Source organism: Theropithecus gelada, chromosome 17 (assembly GCF_003255815.1).
Source record: "Theropithecus gelada isolate Dixy chromosome 17, Tgel_1.0, whole genome shotgun sequence".
Taxonomy (NCBI): domain Eukaryota; kingdom Metazoa; phylum Chordata; class Mammalia; order Primates; family Cercopithecidae; genus Theropithecus; species Theropithecus gelada.
This window is the reverse complement of record NC_037685.1, coordinates 81,878,404-81,896,738: the sequence shown is the minus strand read 5'-3', so window position 1 is coordinate 81,896,738 and position 18,335 is coordinate 81,878,404. Positions and strand designations below refer to the sequence as shown.

General features: G+C 37.2%; 1 protein-coding gene across 3 annotated transcripts in view; it reads right to left on the bottom strand.

Moving 5' to 3' along the window:
- Window positions 1–336: 336 nt before the first annotated feature.
- Window positions 337–18,335, bottom strand: part of RNASEH2B (ribonuclease H2 subunit B) — a 50,030-nt gene continuing 32,031 nt past the window's right edge. The window contains exons 6-11 of one of the 3 annotated variants that reach the window (XM_025364327.1): window positions 13,740–13,813; window positions 11,689–11,794; window positions 9,172–9,253; window positions 7,743–7,785; window positions 3,151–3,231; window positions 337–744 (exon numbers count right to left, since the gene is read on the bottom strand). In XM_025364327.1, coding sequence (XP_025220112.1) covers window positions 628–744; window positions 3,151–3,231; window positions 7,743–7,785; window positions 9,172–9,253; window positions 11,689–11,794; window positions 13,740–13,813 — 503 coding nt within the window. In that variant the 3' untranslated portion in view covers window positions 337–627. Of the gene's footprint in view, window positions 745–3,009; window positions 3,232–7,742; window positions 7,786–9,171; window positions 9,254–11,688; window positions 11,795–13,739; window positions 13,814–18,335 lie in introns of those variants that run through there. The other 2 variants (XM_025364326.1, XM_025364329.1) reach the window with 2 other exon arrangements.

Below are 18,335 nucleotides of genomic sequence, written 5' to 3'. Positions count from 1 at the left end.
ACCCCCTGAGTCTAAAATAAAAGTTGAAAAAAAAAAGTCATAAAATTACTATAATTCCCTTCTAAAAATTGTTATAAGAAAATATATTATCTCTGGGTAATGAAGAAATGGGAGATTGAAATTCTTATTTTATTACTTTCTCTATTTTCTACAAAGAATATCTATTCATAAAGACAGAGAAACACCATTAAAAAAATTTACCAAAAACTAAAGCCTTTTTAAAAGTAATAATTTACCTGACAGTTTTGTAATCCAGTTTCCCTCAGTATACTAAAAATATTATTACTATACCTACTGGGTGCAAAGTTGCATTAAAAAACAGTCATACACTCTAACATTGTCACAGGTCAGTTTATTGAGAAAATCCTGATGCTATATGTTAATTCTCTTCACGTGATTACTTTTCATTATGTCAGATGAGACTCCAAAAGGCCATAGCCATGAAGTTACACAATTACTTTCCCATATTTCGTTCAGGAACACAAAAACCAAATGCAAAGAAATGTTTAAGAGAACATGAAATTGGCCTCTTCCTTCCCCCCATCAAAGGTAGTTATTAATGGTCAGGAAGCACAAATTGAAACATGTAAAAAGCAAATATTTTTGCTAGATTTTATTATCAAAGTTTCAAACCTTTCCAATTGTTTTTTTATTTTTTACAACAAAAAAGGTATCAATACTTTTCATTCCACTCTTGTCAACTTTAGCCAAAGCCTTCTGAGCTGCAGTCATTTTGCTATTTTTCTGTTAATGAAAATAAGAGAGAAAAATTGTTATGAATGTAACATTTATTAATCATACATGCAAATCAAAGGAGACTGCATGTCTCAAGTTTCATTAAGGAAGGTAAGCGTCCCCCACTAACATGCTTCATAAGGGAGTGAAAAAGTTCTGATTTCTATTCAGAATTCAGACCTCAGAGACAGAATATGTTAAAAGAGGTGGAAGACAAAACTGCCGCCTTCTAAGAAGCAGAATGTTCCAATCAATGGTTTACATTGGAGAGGGGGTGGATAATTCTGGAGGGCGCATAAAGTGCAATAACACAAACAATGGAACTGACACAGGCCGCAATTGTCAGAGGTAGGAATTACAGCCTTGTATTACCACTTGATGAATAATTCACACCAATTTACCATCTGATTTCATTCATTTGCTCCATGGGAAACCAAGGACAACCCCATGATATTCAAAAGATGACTCGTGTTGCAAAGCATCCCAGACCAGCAGGATAGCTGCCTTATTTTTCCTCCAACAAAGCAATACTTTCCAAAAAGCTGACTCCAAATAATTCTGCCCTGTACATTTCTCTCTCTCTCTGGTCACTGAATTTTTTTCTTCCATGTCTTATATAAAGCACTGCAGAAGGTAAGTAGCAGCTGATTTAACTTTGATGCAGATGCACCACAGCTTGTTTGGAAGAAGCATAAATGATGGGAATCAAAAAACAAAAAACCACCTGTCTACCTGGGAATTGTAAGACAAAGTCATTGCCACAGTATTTTTTAGAGGCACAGTGTATGATTCCCACAATTCTGCTTTTCACATTCAGTCACTTATAATTTAGTAGGCTTATTTTTGACTCAATGGTGCAAAGCAACAGTCTGCTTCAGACTTATCTCTGTGTTTAAGACATTCCCCATGCTGTGCCCAAGTGGATACAGTAAGTGGCACTCACACAGAAGGGCGGGGCACAAAGATTTCTCTCAGAGAAACTGACAATGTCCCTGCTGACACAGCATCGGGATAACTAGCTATTTGGACAGATCTTAAGTCGAACTATCCCCAATACCATATGCCCAAATAAATTACACATTGATTTAAGAATAACAGTTCTAAAAAACATTAAACTCAAAGGGGAGTTAGTATTTTTAAAATCTAAGTGAAAGTTAACTTATCTTGAGATGGGCAATGCCTTTCTAAGCATAAAAACAATGGAAAAATCATAAAGGGAAACAATTTCTGTACTTAATCCTCAGAAAAATTTAACACTGTTAAAAAATCAAATGAAAAAGTTAAAACAAGTTTGTATCCTGTATTTCACGAAAAGTGTATAATAGCCTTAATTTAGAAGGAGCTCATACAAAGCAACAGAGAAACATTACTATCTCAACATAAAAATAGTCAAGGGACAGGAACCAACAATTTGCAAAAATGCAAATGGGCCATAAGCATTTGGAAAGACAACCTTTCCAGTTAAAGAAATGTAGCCTAATTTGACAGGCAGCAATGTTCAAGAATAAAAGTGATACTCAATGCTGTCAAAAATGCAAGATAAATACTCATTGGCAATCATGTTTGGGAGCACAAATTTCTACAGTTTTGAAAAGCACTTTAGCTATATATATTTCAATTATCATGAAAGAGTTCATGTTCTCCAAGCTCTTAGTTCAAAGTTGTGTCTAATGAAATGATTGGAGATACAGTCTATAAGTAAGAATGTCTATCACTTCAATAAAAACAAAAAATAAAAAAATCAGAAGTAACCTATATGTCCAAATATAGGGGAATTATTAAATTACATTCCATATGGTGAAATAAACACCCATGGCTGAATATCATAAAAACATGAATAATTTTTCAAAGAATGTTTAATGACATGTGAACATTTTCACAATTTAATGCTAACTAAAAAGGGCAGAACTGAGTATTATAATGCCAGTGTTAAAGGCCACATATGTATTTACAAGGCATGTATAAAACTCAGTAAGGAATGTCACCAAAATGCCATTTGCCAGGGTGAGTGCTGAATGGTGAAATTGTTGATAATTTTTATCATCATCATCATAATTTCTGCTTCTGGGCAGCAGGGTTCATAAAAAATTACCTGTAGAGCTTCCTCCTTCCTTTCGCACCCTATCACTCTATGAATACATAGCAAAATTTAGGCACACTCTTGATAAGTAGTATATTGTTTTTCTTTCACTCATTATAAGTCTTAATTAACTAGTAACTTAATAAATCATAAATGCTTAACATTTTCATTGTCATACACAATTCTGAATTAATTATTAAGTCACAGAAATGCAAGTTAATAATTCTTCCTGGTCAAAACTGCAATCACGATCAAGTGTGCAACTGTTCCGCGTGTATTCATGTACATCACCCAATGAGTACCAACGATACGCCACTACACCTGAACCCACATACCTTTTCAGTCTTCAAATCTTTAGTATTAAACTTAGTGTAATCTTCTTTTGCTTCTACAGGCTCATCTGATAACTTTATTTTCTGCAACATTAGAGCAGTGAAGTGGTGTCAAATGTCACCTTGACACTAACATCAATCCATTAAAAAAAAAAAAACAACATGTATAATTTAGACCTCCACAGAGGCAAATGGAAGAGAAGACACAGCAAAGGGCTTACTTTTTACAGGCTCCTTTACATTTTGTCAATCATTTAGGGAATCAAGTCACACATCACTTCTAAGAAGCAGCCTTGGTGATGGTGGGTATGATTGGGTAAGTACATGGCTGAGGTCCTTAGCTGGTCTAGCAAACACAGGCTTTGTAGGTGCCAGGTATGGTGGGCACGAGGGGATTGCTAATTACCAGATGAATGCAAAGCACAGAAGTCAAAATGAGAATAGTCTCTCGAAGGAGGCCAGGTGTCCAGCCAGAATCCCTATTTCATTTACCTTCTGGGCTGGTTTAATGTTCACTTACGAATGAAGGGACAATATTATTCTATAATCACTATCTTTGTACAGCTTCATGTCCTTCCCTCCTTTCAATTCAATTATCTTACTTTATCCATGCAAGAACAACCTTGCACAAGCAAGCAGCCAGCAAGAGAGGGAAGCACAGAGAGGCTAAATGAATAGCTTAAGGTCACCAAGTAGAGGACTTCGGCCAAGGTTTCAATTTTGATACAATGTTCTTTCCATTAGGCCCAATGCAAGTAAGTCAGACCTTTACTTAACATTTTCTCCTTTCACATGAACATTTTACACCAGTGAATGTGAGAATCTTGTCAAGGGCTAGCCTTTAGCCTTAATGATCACAATATAGAAGAAATCATGCCACACTTATTATGTAAAAGGTACAATAGCAGGGAAGACAAGTCTTGCTGTTGAACATGGAGAATTGACTGCATGGTAATCACAAGTCAGATTTTTATAATTTTCAGGCTGGCTGTGGAGACACCAGGCTGACCAGACCCAACATGGATCTACCCTAGGAAACAGACTTCTTCCCAACTTCATTCTTCATGCCCCTGCTTGGCTAAACAAAGAACTGGTAGAATTGGTGCTAAAAGATTCCACAGCCCATGGTGTTTTATCCCATAACCCAAGAGAATAAAACACCATGTCTTGAAATTGTTTGCTGTAAAAAACAGAGGCTCATCCTGGGAATATACCACATACTATAGGAAAACCTGTTGGTCACACAGCAACCTCTAGCAAATTAATCATTAAAAGACAAAGACTAATCCATCACAAATGAACCACCTATCAGCACCAAGTGAATGTATATTTGCAACTTTGTTAAGAATATATGTTTTGGCTGGGTGCAGTGACTCATGCCGGTAATCCCAGTACTTTGGGAGGCCGAGGTGGGCGGTCACTTGAGGTCAGGAGTTCGAGACCAGCCTGGCCAACATGGCAAAACCCCATCTCTAATAAAAAGATAAAAATTAGCTGCGCATGGTGGCATGTGCCTGTAGTCCCAGCTACTCGGGAGACTGAGGCACGAGAATTGCCTGAACCTGAGCAGAGGCTGCAGTAAGCTGAGATTGTGCCACTGTACTCCAGCCTAGATGACACAGCAAGACTCTGTCTCAAAAAAAAAAAAAAAAAAAAAAAAAAAAAAAAAAAAAAAAAAAAAAACGAAAAGAAAAGAAAAAAAAGAACATATGTTTCTATTTAAATTAAGACAGTAAAGGGTGTTTAGGTGATGCACATTTTTTCTAGAAAGGGATCTTCAGCTAGGAGTGTGGAACTCACAGCTAATAATGCTGAAGGCCAAAATACTTTCAAAACACAAAAAGCTTGAAGTTATGAGGATGCTGTGGCAAAATGTTCCTAACATAGATGTCATTATAAACACTTAGGCATCATTCCCTTTTTTTCTTTAGAGACAGGGTTTCACTGTGTTGCCCAGGCTGGAGTGCAGTGGCTATTCATAGTTGCGATCATTACATACTATAGCCTTGAACTGTTGGGCTCAAGTGACCTTCTGCCTTAGCCTCCTGAGTAGCTAAAACTACAAGTGTGTGCCACTGCACTGGTGAGGTTCACTTTTCACTGATAATTCAAATAAAAAGTGTTCATTACAAGAACTTAAGATGAAAAGTACTTTTGTATGGACATAAAATGTTTAATTGGAGAAATGATTTGTTCAGGTGTTTTAATAGCTCACAACAAAACAAGATACCAGTTATAAGTATTTAAAAAAAGAAAATGATTGTGGTAGTCTCTACACAGAACTAGTTTTTATGTTATTCATAGTGCACTGTTGAATATATTGGAAAAAAAGATGATTGAAGCATTTACTAAAATTTTTGTTATTTAAAAGACCAAATCACTATGGATTTGGGAGATTGTTTCAGCAGAAAAGTGGCTCAGAAAGACAGTAACAAATGACTAGATGGATACAGTTCTGGAAAGAGAACAAAGTACAGAGTACCACAGGGATTAATGTTAGGCCTTCTTACAAATGATTTGCAAGAAGAAACTCGGGAACATCTCCAAACCCACTGGTTGTATTCAACTCTGCTTGCTGACAGTGACAAACTGAAAAGACTGGAGCGAGTGAGGGTTGGAAGCTGAGTTTCAACAAAGGCAGACATATGATAGTAAAGGAAAATAACATAAAACATATTAAGGATGACAGGCTCCATGCTATCGATTACAACATAGATACAAAGATACCTAACAGCTACTGGAATATATTTCCTGCAAACAGTCAACTATATTACTGTAAAAATCAATCAAATCCTGGATACAGACAGGAAAGCTAGCAGAAGATATGTCCTACGCTTGTTTAAATGATGGTACATCATCCAGTATAGTTTATAATGTGTACACTGGAACCCCAGAAAGACACAGAGTAGAAGACCTCGAAAAGCAACTCAAATAATATAGAAGACAAGGCTGGGGTTTAGGAAGAGCAAGATGCCAAAATCGAAATCAGGGCTTGGCAAATGAAGGCCCAGGGGCCAAATCCAGCTGGCTGCCTGCTTTTATAAATGAAGTTTTACTGGAACACAGCCATGCTCATTCGTTTATGTATTATCTGTGGCTGTTTTCACAATAAAACAGCAGAGTTGAGTAGTTGCAACAGAGTCCATCTGCTTCATGGAGCCTAAAATATTTACTATCGGGCTTTAGAAGAAAAAGTTTGCTGATCCCTGATCTAAATCATAAATGATGAAGTCACAAACAACTTAAATTCTGAAAATTAAAATAAGAAAACAGAAATCAGGAGCAGAGAAGAATAAAGTTATGAAACATATTACTCCAAAAGGTACCCAAGGCTAAAGCTTTCAAGAATAGGTTTAGATCAATTCATGAATGATCTCTCAAGTTACTAAGGAAGATAGATATTTGGGAGAAAAAAATCTGCTTAAGTCTTGGATGAAGAAAAATAAGAAACACTCTCAGAGAACCTACCCTCTTAGTTTCAGCAACACAATTGTGCCTGTCTAGGTCCTCTAGAGCTACTGTCAGAGATTAACAACTGGAATGAAAGAAGCATGGGTCTGGCCTAGAGCAGTCCTTAGATCTTACAGGAACAGGCTTCTGCCCAGTGCATTCTCCAACAGAGTAAAAAATGCATTTTTTTTTTTGACAACATGCTGAACATAGCCCCAGACAAACACTGCTGTACTTTCAATTTTCTGTCCTTTTCTAAGGACAATGTTTTTGGAGCCACCACCACCTCTATAAAGGGAATGATATAAAAATTTCTGAGCATGTTGGCTACCTTATAGGCCAAGGAATGAATGCAAGGGAGAAGGAAAGTTTGTAACATCCGCAATATGTCCATTTTACATTCTCAAGGCATTCTTTACTTTGCTGGCTGAAGAAATGACCTCACTGACAAGCTGGTGCGCATGCTTATTTCCCTGTCTTGGAGCAGCATTTAACTCATCTGAGATCTGGTCTGGGCTGAAGGAACGCTGCAATTTGCAGTCAGGTGTGGTTTATGATTGGCTTGTCCATTCTCTTGATCTAGGAGATAAACACACCAGCTGCAGAGGAGCTGTGGGTAGCAGCCTGAGAATGAACGAGGGAAAGATTTTCCACTAACAAAGATTACACGTAAATTCATCAATCATTTCAAACTCAGAAAAAAAGTGATCATCCTTTCTCAAAGGATTCTTTGTGTTATGGAAATCATTTTCTGTTCACCTTTGTGTGCCAGTGACAATTAGATTTGGCAAAATGAATTTTAGTTATATATAGAGTATGATTAGTGATTACTAAATTTAATTAAGTGATCTAACTAATGCAGGAAGATTTAATTTTAACTATATGTCTTTAATATTGTCATGGGGTACCTTGCTAAAACCAACTCTTCTTGGGTTTTCATGGCACTTTATTTACCATTCAGGTGGAATCTACAAAAATAAAAAATAGTGATGGACAGCCCACTACAATCTTTATTCCACATGGCATCACTCCATGCAAAATGGATTTAGTATGTTTTAAAATATATTAGAAAAAACTAAACTCATGTGGTAAGAGTGTAATATTTTTCTAAGTCCCCCAAAGATATCTTAGTCACAGCTTCTTACCTTTGATGGAGGATTTGGCAACGAGGCTGAAGGTTCTGGAAGCCTAAGGAAGTTAAACATAAGAATCAAAGTCATGGTTTTTCATAGACAAACAAACAGAAAGACAGGGCCAACTTAAGACTTAGTAAGTCCTACTTTTCAACTTACAGCTTTACCTCCATATATCTTCCTGTTCAATTACCTCAGTGTAAAGAACGAAAGTTTTCTCAATAAAAGAGTCTTTATTTTGATATGTAATTCCTTGTTTTGGCATTGTCTGAACTAAAAAATAAAATTAGAACCCATCTGTTGGAACAGAGTTACTTTTCTTTAGCCTCTATAAATTTGTGTTTGGGTGTTGGAGTATTTTTTCTTCATAATAAAGATGCTAACATATATTTAAAGGTGAAAATTATTTTAACTGTTCACAAAAAGCCACATAAATTTCAACTTTTCTTCCATTAGAAAGCAGTTTAATTGGCATACCTTTCTTCTGAACTCTTCAACCAAAACTTAAAAATGTTAGTGGAAAGAAAGGAATCTATACAAATAACGGAGTACAAAGACATGAGGTCTCTAACAAGACAAGCAGCATAGAAATCTGGGGATATTAAGCAGAGGGATATGATTATCAATTTGAAGCAGGCTTTCAACACACTTTAACTATTATAGAAACCAGCTTCCAATCATTGTTTTTTAAAGTAGGACCTCTGGAATTTGCTAAAACCAGTAACTATATCTATTAAAAAGTCATTTTATCTTCATGACTCAGAGGATAAAAAGGATTTATAAGGATCAGGAAAAGCTATTAAATCATCACACGCATAAAATCTTAACAACAAAATTAAGTAACGATTTTGCAAAAATCTAGAAAATAAACACTTCTTTTTCAACTTAAAGTCTAAATGTATAAACTCTTTATAAAGAAAGGAACATACATTAAACCATTCTTAAAACCCTTCTTCTGCCCCTCAAAGACACAGCTTGGGTTTCATATTACTTTGACTTCCAAGTCTTAGGCATAGTAAAGTCCCTTTAGTGAACATCTAGTGATAATAGTGCAAATGATACAAATATTTTATAAATTAAAAAAATTCTATATTCCATCTACTCTTTCCATCCCTCTTTTCTACCTCTTAAAATGATCATAAAGAACCAAATTAGTTAAGTATAATTGAGGATAAAATTTTAACATAGTTAATCCTCTAAAATCAGACCAAGCCATAATTCCAATCTTGACATTAACTAGTTCCTGCAATCTGTATCCATCAAATCAGTTCATTCCAATCATCCATTAAAAATCACCTCCAAGGCACAAAGTAATATGACACAGCTCAAGAATAATCTTGTATCATAAACAGTGATATGATAAGCCATAAGGAAACCCCACTGCTGGGGAAACCAAGAAGCAGATGGTACTTCATTATGACTGAAGATAATCAATACTTACTTTAAGTATTTAGATAAGTCATCACTTAATTCTTTAGGGATGTAATCAGATATCAGACCATGGGCATAACGAATATAATCCTCTGAAAGAAACAGAAGGAGGAGTGAAAGTAAAAAAAATAGTAATTATGGTGGTTTTACAGTCAAATTGACCTGAGTTCAAATTCTGACCCTATCTGGATAAAGGGAACTCACTTAAGCTCTAGCCTCAGTTTTCTCATTTGTAGAATGGGGATAGTAATATCTATCTGTCAGACTAGTGGGAAGATATGATGGATGAGATATGACATGGGATGATACCAAAGATATAAGATAAAACAAGTATAATACAGTAGATGCTCCCTAAATGACAGTAAAAACAAAAACTCAGGGTTGCTTTCTTAGTCGAAACCATTGAATACAAATAAAGTTTAAAAATCAGCTATAACAATATGAAATAGTCATGTCTTTGTTAAAAGGGTAATCTTTTCTAAGCCTGTTTCAATAAAGAATAAATCTAATTATTCAACAGTAATGAGCATACTCATTTAAGAGAAATAAAATATCGTATGTCTCTACTACTAGGTATTTGCTTTATAAGAACCCTGAAAAAAAAATATATATATAGTTCTATATGTACATATTGTTCTATATATAGTTCTACACACACACACACACACACACTCCCAAACTAATAAAACACTTAAAAAAAACCCAACTAACTCAGAATTTGTCATCATTAGTTCTAAAGCATCTGGATTCTCAGTACTAAAATGCAGCTCTGGCAGCAATTAGAAACACAGTTACATAAGAAGACAACAAAAACTGTTTCAAAACTCTGTTCCTGAATTCAATATTTTATGTAGAATACAAGCAGATAATCAAACTTAATCATAAGATGGGATAACCATGCGGGGATATAAACCACCAAAAGCAGACCCCAGGTTTGCTGCTGGGATGTTCATTCACTTCCTTTTTTCCATTCTTCTCTGCTCTCAAGTGAAAGTAACAATTTGCCTTAGTATTACATAGAAAATGACTGCCGTCTGGTGACCACCTGACGTCAAAAAGTCTTCAGTAAGAGATTTTCATTGTCAACGTAGAACTGAAAGTTATCATTTGACCCTTCTTAAAATTGCTCATGGTTCTGGGATAGTCATTATCCAACCAGTCATGACTAGACAAAGAAAACTATTTTAAGAAAGTCAACATATAGTTCATTTGCTTCCTCTGGTACCAAACCAAGCTAAATATCTAAAAAAGGAAATAATGTACAATATGTAAAGCTTACTTTACGGCCAGGACACTAAATGGCAATATATAGCCAAGCCCAGAACCTTAATATATAGAGTACTGGTAAAAGCACTAGACTTAGAACAGAAGATCTTGAGGATAAGTTACTATCTCTCCATTTAAAAAATGAGATGATCTGTCTAAATAACCTCTAACATCTCTTCTTCTACTTTTAAAACAAAATCTATGGTTTCATCCATCCATCCATGGATGCATCTATCCACCCACCTATCTATCCATTAATCATCTATCTCAATCCCTCATCTTCTATTGTTAAAGCCAATTAAAGACACTGACAGCTGGTAACTCAGTATGGCAAAGGTGCTGTCCACCACTCCCGGAATAGCAGTAGCCAACTAGCTATACATGCAAGGCAGATTCCTGCAAATCAGATTGCCTGAATTACTATCAATCACAAACAGGCCACTATTCCTAATTTTTATTTATGTAATGACTAAAGCCATATGTATACCCTGAACAAGGGAACAACGAATTGGAGTTTAACGTCAGAATAATTTCTGTCTCACTATTTGAGATTGTTAACTGTATTATATAGCTGTTCTTATTCAACAATACATATAGAAATAAGAGGACTCTACTTGGAAAAGAAAATAATATACCTTTTTGAGATTATGAAAGAATAACCTAAAAGAAAAATTGCCAAGCAAATCAATTTTCATCTAAAATCAAAGTATATTGATCCCTGTATCAGGAAACATGCGTCTTGAGAAGAAAATGCAAACAGATGCAGCCACTGGAACAGTACAACTGTGTCGCAGGAACAGTATCACAAAAAGGTTATGAGTGTGGGCTTGAGAGACAAGCTCCATAAATAGCTCAGCTTTGCCATTTACTAGTTGCGAGACTTTGGACAGGGCCTCAAGACGCTCATTATGAAATTTACTGGGAAGGTTGGATGAGATCATGTTTGTATAGTGGCAACTTAGCAAAGGGCCTGGCACACAATACACCCTCAATAAATGATAGCCAGGGTTGTTACTACTATCAGTGTAAAAGAAATATTTGCTGAATAAATAACTTAAGTATCAATGAATAACAGAAGTAACCTATCGTAGAAATATTCTTTGCTTCTGAAACAAGATGCACACCTGCCACAATGTATACCAGGCATTGGTAGGAATATGAGGCTTCTGTGACATTAAGATTTTTAAATCTTAAGATAGGCATTTACACAAAAGCAACTTACTCCAGACAAAAATCATTTCTGATAAAATGCTTTACTTACCTTCCTTGTCAGTGGAAACTTGGTCACCAGAGAAAAATGCAGTTGACTGTACCCGGCAACTGACATTCACATTATTGGTTTTTAATGCTGCTGTAGTTTGGTTAACCTACAAAGCAACCAAAAGGGGAAAAGCAGCGTATTTTCAACTTAACTTTAGAAATCTATGACTTCATAGGTGGCCTTCAAACCACTTAAGAGATCTGCAAAGATGTATTTGAGAACCTAGAAGTATCTTCACCAGACACCAGAAGATGAGAAATGGCTGCCCATTTGAAGAAAGGCTGAGTGGCAGCAGGATCTCTGGATGATCTCACTACATGGACTGCCATGGCCTACACAGTATGAGAGGCAACATATTGTGATAACTGAGAGCTCTGACTCTGGAGTCAGGCCGCTGGGCTTGGCTCTGTAACCACGGCTAGTTACTTAACCTTTCTGTGGCTCTATCTGTGAAATGGGGAAAAAAATAACATCTACTTCACAGGACTACTGTGAAAATTAAATAAGATAATATATGTAAATAAAGCCCTTAGAATAGAACCTGGCATAAAATTTATATGTAATAATTTCCTAAATAGAATAATATAAATTTCCCACTTCCTAGGAAATATAATCAGTAAGTATAAACTCCTCTTCGCTATTCATATCCTTTTCCCTGGCTAAGAGCAAAAGTAAACATCAAGGATTCTGCTCTGCATTGATGCTCATTCTTCGTCTACATGGAATACTACTACTACTATATCACAAATGAAAAGTGAAACACGGCACTCTAAATCTCTCCACTACTTTGCACATTAGGAGCCTGATTATTCTACTGGACTCATTTCCAGCTTCTCAGGCTTCCAATGAGCCTGGTAACATGATATGACAAATAAACACGATTAATTTATTATTTATTATTATTTATTATACTTTAAGTTCTGGGATACATGTGCAGAACATGCAGGTTTGTTACATAGGTATACAAGTACCATAGCGGTTTGCTGCACCCATCAACCCGTCATCTAGGTTTTAAGCCCCACATGCATTAGATATTTGTCCTAATGTTCTCCCTCCCCTTGCCCCTGACCCCTGAAACGGCCCCAGTGTGTGATGTTCCCCTCCCTGTGTTCATGTGTTCTCATTGTTCAACTCCCACTTATGAGAGAGCACATGTGGACAAACATGATTTTTCACACAAAAGACGGAAGAGAATCTTAGGAAACAGTACTATAACTACTGGTATGCACTGATCTTGCAAAAACTTTATCATTATTCTATCTGGTTTAGTGAGATTCTTAATCAACGTGAGAGTACATATTATCCTTAGACCAGTGGCTTTCAAAGTTTTTTTTTAAATCACAACCCCATGGTAAGAAATATACAGCAATCCAATACTTAAACACATATAAATATGTTTCATAGAGCCATACTTAATACTTGCCCTTCCTCTGCTATATTTTAATACATCCCATCCCATCCAATCTGTTTCATTGCAAGAGAAATACTGGTTGTGACCTACTAAATTGATTTGCCATTCCCTGCCCCAGTCCTTCCATTAGGTCAAGATTCTTAGAATCACTAAGATACAGGCTTTGCCTGTAAGACGACCCCTCCTCAGCATCCAGACCCTGAAAGTGGGACATACGTCCTCTAAACCTGAACACCTTTGCCTGGCTGTGTCCCTGGGTCCCTTTGCCTGGCTGTGTGGGAGCAACATCACCCTTGGAGACACCTGTAGGACTGACAATGGCCAACAAGTGCCAGGCCTAGTATCCTCTTACTTGGAAGACTCAAATCTACACCAACAAATTATTTCATTCCGTAGTAGGATCAGGGAGAAATGAGAATGCAGGTCATGAGAAAACATAAAGTTAACTTCAGAGATACACAAGTTAGGGAGGATTGAAAAGTCAAAGCCTTCTTCTCATACTTGGTATCTCTACACAATTTTCCTCTTTTCACTGAATATACAGGATGGTCTCTGGATTCAGACTTACTGCCTTCTTTGAAAATTTCTTAGAGAACTGAATTTTTTTCTTTTACCACAAGGCACTAGAGAGGAACTATACCTTTTTTCCCAGCCACTTTAATGTCTTCTCTTTGCTGTACTTGTAATATTTCTTGTTGTCTATTTCTGGATTACATTAAAAGAAAAAAAAAAAAAGACTCAGTACAATGAATTTAAAAAATAAACTCATAAGGTTCTATCATATACAAGTTAACCATTTAAAAATATTTCATAAGTTTATATTCTTGAAAAACTTAATTTACAAACCTGAGAACATACTTGAAATGTTTTTTTAAATGTTAGTAGTAGTGTGGCTACCTCAGGAGTCATCAACCACTAAATGAGTAAGAATTTAAGGACACCTTCCAATTATACACACAACTCTGTAGAAAAGGTAATTTTAAAACCTCAGCAAACAAATGTGAAAGGAAAATAAATCTTGGTGATAGGGACAGGAGGCAGGGAAATTCTGGGCAGAAGAGGGCCAGTCCCCAGCCACGGCCCCACCCTCAAGCCAGACTAAATTGTGTATTCAGTGGAAGGCTGATCAAAAAAATGCAACCTTTTGTCTCTTCTCTATGTCTAATGTGGAAGCCCCCACTTTGAGTTGTTGCTGCCTTACTGGACTAAACCAGTGTACACCTGACACATATTGATTGATGGCTCATGTCTCCCTAAAACATATAAAAGCAAACTGTACCCCCAACCACCTTGGGCACAGGTCTCAGGACTTCCCAAGGCTGTGTCATGGGTGCGTCCTTGACCTTGGCAAAATAAACTTTCTAAATTGACTGGGACTTGTCTCAGATACTTTGTGTTCACACTAGCATACTAAGCAGTCTTAACTGTTTTGAATAATTTTAAGCTCATCTCAATGTTTTCAATGAAACACTTTTTTTTTCTTAAAATAAAAATGAAAATCCCAATAAAGAAAATTGAAACTAAATGCAGGTATCTATGAAGTTCACTATATACATTCAGGAAAAAAATCTTGGTAACTACTCAGTAGTGGCCTGGTGGGATTGGGGGAGCATTAAAAAAAGATCTATCTATCTTTTAACATATTACCAACATAATCATAGCTCTTTCAGAAGATTTAGATTTATGGTAGGCTCAACCTGGCCCTTTATGGGGATAAAAGTTTCACCTCTTATAAATTACACTTACTCTCTTCACAATCCACCCAGCCTTATATACCATGCCATTAGACCATGATCTCCTCTGCAACCTTTTTCATTCATGGGATTTCTCCTTTCTGTGCAATTAGCAAGGGCAGCACTTCCACTCCAGCCTCCTCTGTCCACGCAGGATTTATCTTTATGACCACTAGTAACCCTTGGGTCTGATGTGAATTCACCACCTCTGAGTTATATAGAATGAGGCTCTTTCTCCCTTCCCCTTGTGATGGGAAATGGAAACTGTCCATTCAGGGGTCATTTTCTGCAGTCTGTTAAATTGTATGGGAGAGGGGTTGGGAGGTCCCTGGCCTTAGTTCCTGTGAATTTTCTCCCTGTGTCAGCCTATGGTTGTCAATGCTGTAGGCAAGATGAGGCAGGCTGGATTGAGGGCTGGACATCTATAGCCATCTCCTCGGGACATGTCACTACAGTAACAAAAAAGAGGGACAGGTGCAAATAGCATTGTCAGGAGTGTGAGAATTCCAAGGTGCAATGTCTGCTGTTTTGAAGCCAGGACTACCTGGGCAAACAGCCTACTGTAAACCAAAGCCAATGAGACTGAACTCAACTTACTTGGAGGCTATGCCCCAACCTATGTACAAACCAGGGGAATTCTAAGAGCATACAGCAATCACTAAATAAATATATGCTGTTGAATGGCTTTTAGAAGTTATATTCATTGCCTGAGGAATGAATATAACTGAGGAATGAAAAAAGCAACTCCAAAAGAAGCTCACTGCTCAAGGTTCTCCTGAAAATCCTACCCTGATCTGGCATCTCACTTCTTTCTTGCATCTACCTCCAAATTTTCTGAAAGAACGTCTCCCACTCCCTGAGCCCCACCGGGAGGCTTCTCCTCTACCTCTGGGAATTGTTCTCTAAGAAGGGGCAGAGAGCACAGACCGAGCCATGCTACCAGGGCTCATGCATACCCCAGCACATGCTGTCTCCTTGGGAAGCTGCCTCGCTCTCAAAGCCTGTTTCCCCATGTGTAAAGAGAGGCTTTTTTCTCACTGGGCTATTCTGAGCATGAAATGTGATAATCCATACAAATCCTATAGCACAACACCTGCCACTTAGCAAATACATAATATTAGCAAAGATATCATGATGCAAAAGATGATTTATTAATAAAACATAAGAAACTAATGTTTATTCAGGTCTGTGCTAGGTACATAATACACATTTTCTCATTGAATGGTCAGAATGAATCTCAGAATCAATTAAAAAACCATGATTTATCCCCATCTTTGAAGACTGGGTCTGAGCGACATGAAGTAAACTGTCCTAAGTCACTGAGGAAGTAGGCAAGAGCACCCAACTCCCACCCACACTGACATCAAAGCTGTGGATCTGATGTTCACTTTACCAAGATCACTAGGTCTACACTTTCTTCAGTACCTCCTAACAACCGGTTTGTGGGAAAAACCTCTCCTCCATGGCATATATAAAATTGCTATTTTTTTATGTCTCTAATGACTTGTCTGATTCTTTTCCCAGCTCTGCTTCACCCTCCTCCAAAGCCAACTGTATCCTTTCATCTGGTGTGATCTCCTCCTGGCTCAACAAGACTAAACAAACTAACCGGGAAGCCCAAAGCCCTGAACTGAGGCTCCATGTGTCTAAAACCCAGTGGTTCATCTTCCTCCCACACCACTCTCCGGGATATCAAGGCCTAAACCTCAGAGCCAGTGCTCACACCGGCCTTGCCTCCCACATTCCATCTCTCCATCCCATGGGAGGTAGCAAGTGTGGAGAGAAAAGGAGCCAATATTATTTTTGGGGAAAGGGGGAATTAAAAAAAATAGTGTGTTAGAAATCAGGAGGCTTAGCTTCTAGTGCTGGATCCGTAAATATTGTTTTAAAAATGAATTTTATTTAGATGTTCACACAATGTTCATGTTCACACAATAGACACACCCATTTTAAATGTACAATTCGAGGAGTCTGGAGAAATGTATGCAGTCATGTAAGCATCATCCTCAAAGTTCCCTGGAACCCTTAGGTAGTAAATTCTCCCATGGCTACCCAGACCGCAGGTCACCACTCATCCATCATCACAGCGTAATTCTTGCTTTATTCTGGAACACCATAGAAATGAAATGATACAGTATACACTTTCTGTGTCCAACTTCTTTTGCTCAACATTATTTCTGTGAGATTTATCCATTTTGTTGCAGCTAGCAGTAGTTCCTTCCATTGTACTAGGGAGTAGTAGAACTCCTGAGATGTAAGAAACTGTCAAGTGGCTTTATCATTGTAAGCCTTGGACAGCCAGGTAGGTGAGTTCCAACTATCCCACAACTCACAATCCCCTTTTTTTCTTAATGGCATTTTTCAAAAACAAAAGATAATACTTTTGATAAAATACAATTTATAATTTTTTTTACAGTTAGTGGGTTTTGTGTCCTAAGAAATCTTTGCCTCATTCCCAAGGCAACAAGGATTTTATCCTATGCTTTCTTCTAGAAGCTCAATAATTTTCATTTTTGAATTTAACATAGTGATCCATTTTGATTTAATTTTTCTCTATGAGGCGAGGATCAATGTTATTTTTCATATGTATACCAAATTCTTCCATCAACATTTGTTGAAAAGACTATCCTTTCTCCCATTGAATTATCTTCACACCTTTGGAAAAAAAAATCAATTGACCATATAAGTGTGGGTTTATTTCTAGATTCTCTATTCTATTCCATTTATCTATACGTTTATCTTATACCAATACCACATTCATTTTATTTTTATTTATTTTTTAAATTTAGGGACAGGGTGTCACTGTGTTACCCAAGTTGGAGTGCAATTGTGTGATCATTGTTCACTGTAACCCTGACCTCCTGGGCTCAAGTGATCTTCCCTCCCCAGCCTCCCAAATAGTTGGAACTACAGGTACATACCACCACAGCTGGCTAACTTATTTTATTTTATATTTTTATTATTATTTTTTTTGAGACAGAGTCTCAGTCTGTCACCAAGGCTGGAGTACAGTGGCACGATCTTGGCTCACTGCAAGCTCCATCTCCTGGGTTCATGCCATTCTCCTGCCTCAGCCTCCCGAGTAGCTGGGACTACAGGTGCTTGCCACCACACCTGACTAATTTTTTTGTATTTTTAGTAGAGATGGGGTTTCACTGTGTTAGCCAGGATGGTCTCGATCTCCTGACCTCATGATCCGCCTGCCTCAGCCTCCCAAAGTGCTGGGATTACAGGCGTAAGACACCATGCCCGGCCCACAGCTGCCTAATTTTTAAACTTTCTGTAGAAATAGGGTTTTGCTATGTTGCTCAGGCTTGTCTCGAACTCTCAGCCTCAAGCAATCCTCCTGCCTCGGCCTCCCAAACTGATAGGATTACAGGCATGAGTCATTGTGCCTGGCCCCCACATTTTCCTGATTATGGTAAGTCTTTAATTCAGTTTGTATAAGTTCTCCAAATTTATTCTTCTTTTTCAAAATTGTTTTGACTATTATAGGTCCTTTA